The sequence below is a fragment of the Delphinus delphis genome, chromosome 8 (genome assembly GCF_949987515.2).
Source record: "Delphinus delphis chromosome 8, mDelDel1.2, whole genome shotgun sequence".
NCBI lineage: Eukaryota > Metazoa > Chordata > Mammalia > Artiodactyla > Delphinidae > Delphinus > Delphinus delphis.
Window position 1 is genome coordinate 17492824 of NC_082690.1, and position 7122 is coordinate 17499945.

At 56.8% G+C, this 7122-nt stretch overlaps 1 protein-coding gene across 1 annotated transcript; it reads left to right on the forward strand.

Annotated features, from left to right (window-relative positions):
* Positions 1–3357: 3357 nt before the first annotated feature.
* On the forward strand, positions 3358–5991 carry APOA4 (apolipoprotein A4). Its single transcript, XM_060017161.1, has 3 exons — positions 3358–3584; positions 3950–4076; positions 4878–5991. The coding sequence occupies exons 1-3, from the start codon at positions 3536–3538 to the stop codon at positions 5842–5844; spliced, it is 1143 nt and encodes a 380-aa protein (XP_059873144.1). The 5' UTR covers positions 3358–3535; the 3' UTR covers positions 5845–5991.
* Positions 5992–7122: the final 1131 nt, after the last annotated feature.

Consider the following 7122-nt stretch of genomic DNA (forward strand, 5'->3'; position numbering starts at 1 on the left):
GGGGCCTTTGTCTTCTGGATGTGAAGACATCACAGCCAAGAAATTCTAGGTTTAAATGATGACTTTGGCACTTACTCATATGACCCAGGGCCAGAGATCTAACACCTCAGTGCCTCGATGTTCTCCTCTGTAAAATGGGGCTAGAATACCGATATGCCAAAATCGCGGTGAAATGTAAATGAGATACGTACAAAGCAGCTGGTTCATGGTGGGGGCTTCATAAATCTCTCTCCCTTTCTCCCAAACACCTTGTCCTTCCCTAGACAGCACAGTCTGAAGGTGGGAGGAGCCTCCAATGTAGAAGTAGAGCTTTTGACAGGCGGCCCTCTTCTCAGGAGGAAGGAACTAAACCCACAGTGTGAAATCACAGGCCTGAGAAAGTGACCTGGCTCTACCCTCAGAATTCTTTATCTGTGGCTGAGACTTGAAGTTTCTCCATACAGATTCATTCCTTTGACTTAGACCTTGTTATCTGCTAAAATACAAATAGATTCCTGTGAAGTAGACATTATTAACCCCATTTTACAGGTGAGAAACCTAAGGCAGGGCCAGAGGCCTACCCAAGTACCCATAGCCCATCAGTGGCAGAGCTGGGAACAAGAATCCAGGTGTTCAAATAGCCACGCTGGTACCAAACCGCTTGGAGAGATGAGACCCTTGGAGATCTGTGTCACTCACTCATCAGAGTCAATCCGTTTCAGATCCTGAGTACAGATTTTGGTGATGGGGTGGGGAGGAAAGGAAGGTGATTAGGAGGTCACGGAAGGATGTGGACATTGGGGAAGGTAGAGGGCAACTGTGTCCACTTCCCTCTTCTGTTCTGGCCTGTTCCTCGGCCCCGGGGGTGAGGGCCACAGTGGGAGTCCAGGTTCCAGGCTGGGCTGGGGCAGGCTAGAATGCGCTGGCTGGAGCCCTTGGCCCTGTTTCCTCCAGCTCTCTTTCCATGCATGTGGAGGGTCTGGAGGAGGCTGTGCTCTCTCTCCTGCTCAGCAATGGGCCACTGATCCCAGGGAGGTCAGAAGACGCTGGCAGAGAGACCCAGCGGTGAGGTGCCAAGCTGGGCAGAGAACCTGGGTGTGTGGGTCCATGCAGCTGGGCTGCAACCTGCCATGGGGCCTGGGACCTTAACTCTTTCAAAGGGCTTGGCCCCTTTTTGTGCCTGTATCCCTCCCAGCAGCTCCAGCTGGGTCTCAGTAGGGCTATCTCAGTAAGGGTCTTATCGGTGGCCCAGACTAAGCTACCTCTCCCCGCCTTCTTCTCTCCCTCCCCCGCGACCATGGCTGCCCTGGAATGAGGAGACCGCTCCAGGCTTGGCCCCCAGACCATACCTGGTTGTGGGAGGAGAGGAGGGGGGTGGGCGGGAGAAGGCCTGACCAGCTGAGGCCAAAAATGGTCCTCTGGGGTTGGACTGACTCTGCTTCCACTTGTGTCCGAGTGAGGCTTAGCACATGAGCCTCTGTGACCCACGCCCCTGCCACAAGGCTGGACTGGGCAGTGCTGATTCAGCCGTGCCAGCCAGAAGCCCACTGCTCAGACGGTCAGTCCAGGAGGCCAAACTCAACTGAGTGTCCTTGGTGACTCACTGCCCTCCTCATCTCTGGCCTGGAGGAGGGAAGGGATGGGACACTGACCTTTGCACCCAGCCCAGGCTGGACTGTGCGTGATTCGGGAGGGTTGCAGGGAGGTAAAGCGTTCAGGGGTAAAACGTGGCTCGTACTTGATGACCACTCGCTGCTCCAGGCACCATTCCCAGCATTACTCAGATTAGCTCCCTGACTCCTCAGGAGGCAGGTACTATTCTACGCCCTGCTGAGGCAGACGGGGCTCAGAGAGGTTAAGACACTCACCCAAGATCGCACAGTCAGTACGTGGGGAGCCCACACGCAAACCCAGGGCGTCCGACTCCAGCACCGGAACCCTTAATAACTACTGCGAGACGGCACGGGCTGCTCCAGAAAGGAGGAGCTCCCTGACGCTGGAAGTGACCACGGGTGGTGTGGGACACTGCTGGGTAGTGGGGACTCTGCAGAAGGGGTGCAAGCATCAGAAAGCCTTCTAGCTGTCTTCCATCCCACGATACAGCAAGCCACTTCTGGTATATGAAAAAACGGAGACATGGAAGTCAGGGTTAGCACAGCTGTGGTCTATTCCAATGGCAGACTACTGGAAGCCCATCTACATCCCAGGCACTGCACTCGCAGAGGACAGCCAGCAGTGCGATACGATGGGTCTCATCTCATAGTCTCTCACGGTGATGTGTGTGGTCCAGCAGAGGGGCCCAAGCTGACCAGGCTGTGTCGCCTTCTTGGTGGATATCTTCCTGTGTGTGATCTCATTTGGAGAGAACGTTGGAAGCCCAAGGAGAAGATCTCCTGGACACCACCACGATCCCCATCATCCCCTGGTGAGAGGCCCCCTGAGAGCCTCAGGTCCTGTGATTCATCACGAGCTGGCCGCTCCCACCCAGGGAGTGTGGCTGGAGAGGTGGGCAGAAATCAGGCCTCGGGCCAGCCTGCCCCTCACCCTGCATCACGCCTGCCTGATGACCCCCGGAGGGTTGGGTCTAACTCTGCCACTCTCAATGGAGCAGTGAGCACTCTACTGTATTCCCTGCTTTGATCCAAATTAGGAAAATAGTAATATTATTATTAACAACAATAACAACTAATTTTTAGTGCTTACTCTGTCAGGCACTGTACTACTCACTTCACCAGCGATATCTCATTTAATATACCCAACAACCCCATTTTTCAAAGGAGAAACTGAGGCTCAGGGCTACGCCAAGTTGAATCACTAGACCAAGGTGACACACTTGGCAGTGATGGGACATGAAGCACACTTACAGTTAACACCTTCAACACGGGACACCCCCCAACTCCACCCACATTCCCAAAGGCTTGCAGGGGTCCCCTGCTCCTGGGTGCACCTTGACCAGAGCACTGGATCTCAGCTCGCTGCCCGCACCTGTGGCCCTGGATGTCCCAGCCCAGAGTCTGCTGCTCTGAGATGGAGTCCGGTTCCGGGGATGTAGGAGTGGGGGGCCACTCCTCACTGGAGCAGACAGAGGAGCTGTGAACTTTGCCTCCCCATCACCCCCACCAAGCCTGGCACAGACTCAGAGCTGCCACAGGGCCTCTGGGGCATCAGTCCCAGGTTCAGGTGTTCCCTAGGCCTCGTTTCTTCCCCAGCTCATGGCCCCTCACCCATCCTCCCTTCAATGCTGGGTGGGGCACGTGCACAGAGCTTCTGACTGCTTCCCGGGCTCCAGTCTGTCGTCAGCTTCCACGTTGCCTTAGAGTCACGAAAGTCCAAGAGGCCTCCTGGGAATGTGTCACCTTCCAGCGTGGAGTCACAATGGGGAGGAAGGCGGGGAGTGCAGCCCGGTGGGGATTTAAATGCCTGGCTGGCTCTGAGCTTCAATCAGTTCGAACAGCAGCATAGGTGAGCTGCCTGAGAACCTCTCCTTTGGCCCCCTCTGAACCCAGGAAGGATCCAGTGCAGTAAGAGACTTTTCCAGCCCAGCAAGGAGCCCAGGATGTTCCTGAAGGCTGTGGTCCTGAGCCTGGCCCTGGTGGCTGTCACCGGTGAGTAGGAACTGCCTTTGGATGGGACTTTCAGGCAGGACCCATCTGTTGCATCAGGCAGGGAAGGGTGGAGAGTCTGAGGCCAAGGTAAGAGGACAGTTCTGAGTGCCTGTCAGCCCACAGCTGGATGCAGGCGGCTGCCCGGTTGCCACCCGGCTCAGAGGAGCTAGTCCATTCACAGCGGCGGGCCCCCTGGCATTGGTGCTATACCCATTTTACATACCCCCGTAGCTTCCAGCTAGCCAAGCGTAGAGAAGGAAATCAGTGGCTGGGCTCCCCCCCATCATCCGGTCTGCAGCTCAAGGCTGGTGCAGAGGGGCAGGGAAGGAGACAGGTCCTTGTGAATTGCTCTGTTTTCCACCCAGGTGCCCAGGCGGAGGTCAGTGCCGACCAGGTGGCCACTGTGATTTGGGACTACTTCAGCCAGCTGAGCAACAATGCCAAGAAGGCTGTGGAACATCTCCAGCAGTCCGAGCTCACCCAGCAGCTCAAGTAAGAGGGGCAGAGCTTGCAAGGTGGAGCTTCTTAAAGGCCATGCAATGAGTGGGCAAGGGCTGAAATCGGAGGCAGGAGACCTGAGCCTAGGATACCCACTGCCCTGCCACCAACTCTCTGGGGACCCAAGGTCTCCAGACCTGGGATCCACATATACAAACAGAAAAGTTGGGCTGAATAATCCCTGCTTTAACTTTCTAGAGCATGACGAATGGCCACATCTTAGTATTGCGGCTCGCAGAAGAAAGGAAGGGAAAGAAAGGTCGTGTGAGCTGGCTTCTAATACATTCCAGCAGGACAAGCCTCTGTGAAATCATGGGAAGGGAGGTGGGGATATTTGGCAAGCTTCTGAGGGTGGGCACATGGCAGGGAAGCAGCACCTGGTGTAGCTAGAAGATGCTGGAAGAGGTCCAGAACATAACATTCTACTAGGGAATGTGATCTCCGTCACAGCACACCTGGGCTGGGAAGGACCTCAGAGTCCACACTTTTTACTTTACAGGTAAGCAGAGGAGAGCAAACTGCTCCAGGTCACATGATAGGTAGATATTGTGACTCAAGCTCAGGGGGAGATTCAGAGATACAAGTTCAATGTTAATACCTTCGTCTATTACATCCATTTGCTCAAATCATGATCCACCATAGGGAAGGCCACAGGGAGAAGATGGGTGAACTCAGTAACCTGCACACTCACCTGTCCTAGGCAGGTGTGTGTAAGGTGAGTGCTATGTAAGGAGTCAAGGTCCTGGCATGGAGGGCCAAGCGTAACGGTGGCCCCCTTGTGTCCTTTCGCTCCAGCACCCTCTTCCAAGACAAACTTGGGGAAGTGAACACCTACAAGGATGACCTGCAGAAGAAGCTGGTGCCCTTTGCCACGGAGCTGCACGAACGCCTGACCGAAGACTCAGAGAAGCTGAAGGAGGAGATCCGGAAAGAGCTGGAGGAGCTGCGGGCCCGGCTGCTGCCCCACACCAGCGAGGTGAGCCAGAAGATCGGGGCCAACATGCGCCAGCTGCAACAGAGCCTGGAGCCCTACGCGGAGGAGCTGCGCGCGCAGGTCAACGCCCAGACCCAGCAGCTGCAGCGCCAGCTGACGCCCTACGCCCAGCGCATGGAGGCGGTGCTGAGGCAGAACATGGACAACCTGCAGGCCTCGCTGGCGCCCTACGCCGACGAGCTCAAGGCCAAGATCGACCAGAACGTGGAGGAGCTCAAGGCGCGCCTCACGCCCTACACCGACGAGCTCAAGGCCAAGATCGACCAGAACGTGGAGGAGCTGCGCCGCAGCCTGGCCCCCTACGCGCAGGACGTCCAGGGGAAACTCAGCCACCAGCTCGAGGGTCTGGCCTTCCAGATGAAGAAGCACGCCGAGGAGCTGAAGGCCAAGGTCTCGGCCCGCGCGGAGGAGCTGCGGCAGAAGCTGGAGCCCGTGACCGACAGCGTGCGTGGCAATCTGCAGGGCAACGCCCAGGAGCTGCAGAAGTCGCTGGCCGAGCTGAGCAGCCACCTGGACCAGCAGGTGGAGAAATTCCGCCACACCGTGGGGCCCTACGGCGAGACCTTCAACAAAGCTATGGTGCAGCAGGTGGAGGGGCTCAGGCAGAAGCTGGGCCCCCTGGCGGGGGACATGGAACACCACCTGAGCTTCCTGGAGAAGGACCTGCGGGACAAAGTCAACACCTTCTTCAACACCCTCAAGGAGGAAGAGATCCAGGCCCACGCCCTCCCCGCCCAGGAGCCGACGCCTGCCCCTTTGGAGGGCTGAGCTACACCTGCTGCTCCTGCCCCACCACTGACACCTGCCCTGCCCTGCCCCCTGTCTGTCTGTCTGTCCCAAAGCAGTCCTGGTACCAACCCGTGGATACCTGTCCAGTGGAAAGTGACACTACCTCTCGCTACTCAATAAAGCTGCTGAGAAGCTAGCCCAGTCTGGTTACCGTGGGAATCCTTGGTGTTGCAGGGCCTGAGGCGAGGGCTTGGCAAAGCTTAGCAGGGGCTGCCAGGGGATGCTTAGAGGGACACGGAGGGCTGGGAGGTGCGACGGGGGTGGGCGGAGGGCAGGGTGTGCTGAGAGAGGTGTGGGGGTAGCTCGAGGGGGAGGTGGATAAAGGTGTCACGTGTTACCCAAAGAGGAAATACGCAGCCCGCTTCTACTCATTCAGCCAACAAATGTCTTCAATGAAGTACATTCACCTCGTTGTGCAGCCATCATTACCGTCCATCTCCAGAACTTTTTCATCTTCCCAGCTGAAACTCCGTACCCATTAGACAGTAACTTTCCCCCGGCCCTCGGCCACCACTGCTTTCCATCTCAGTGAGTCTGCCCGCTCTAGGTATTTCTTGTATGTGGAATCACAGGCACCAGGCAATGAGCAAAATAGCTTTTGTGGAGCAGCGGTCTGACAATGTGCCTCACTCTGAGAAGGCCACCGAGGTGGCCAGGACAGGGTCTTTGGCTTTGGAGAGCTCACGGCACAGTGGGGAGACTGTCCCTCCTGGCATAAGCTCTTTTGTGCCTTTAACCTGGCTTATTGCTGTGAATTTTGATTTATTCTACCCCACCCCGTCACACTTCCATTATATCGATTCTTGCTTATTTCAGAAATTTCTTGACTGCTAAACCCATGGTCTCCAGAGTTGAGGAATGCGACCTAGAGACCGGGCAGAGTCCTGGGAGGTCGGGAGGAGCAGGTGCCCATGGGGCCCTGGTGAGCTCTGCCCTGGAGCCTCCTGCAACGGGACCTGTCGGTCTGGGGCCAACTGCTGGGGCAGGGTGTGGGGGAAGAGAGGAGTCGGGCTCTGAGCAGTTTCATCAGCACAGCCAGCTGTGGACTGCTGCTGCAGCCTCGGAGGTGGGGTATCCCCCCCACCCTCAGAGGCTCACAGACCCTCCCCAGGAGGGAGCCCCAGAGAAGGGCCAGTTCAAGCCTTTGTCCCAAATGACTTGACCTCCCAGCTGTGAGCTCTGACCCCAGGTCTCCAAGTCTAGCCCGGCACCCCTTTCCTTCCCAGAATGGGGATACAGGGCTTTCAAGGGAAAGAC

Excerpts from the sequence above, each read along its gene's own strand:
- APOA4 (XM_060017161.1), top strand. The coding sequence starts at position 3,536 with ATGTTCCTGAAGGCTGTGGTCCTGAGCCTGGCCCTGGTGGCTGTCACC. Across the intron at positions 3,585-3,949 it reads GGCCCTGGTGGCTGTCACCG|GTGCCCAGGCGGAGGTCAGT; the intron begins GTGAGTAGGAAC and ends TTTTCCACCCAG. Across the intron at positions 4,077-4,877 it reads GAGCTCACCCAGCAGCTCAA|CACCCTCTTCCAAGACAAAC; the intron begins GTAAGAGGGGCA and ends CTTTCGCTCCAG.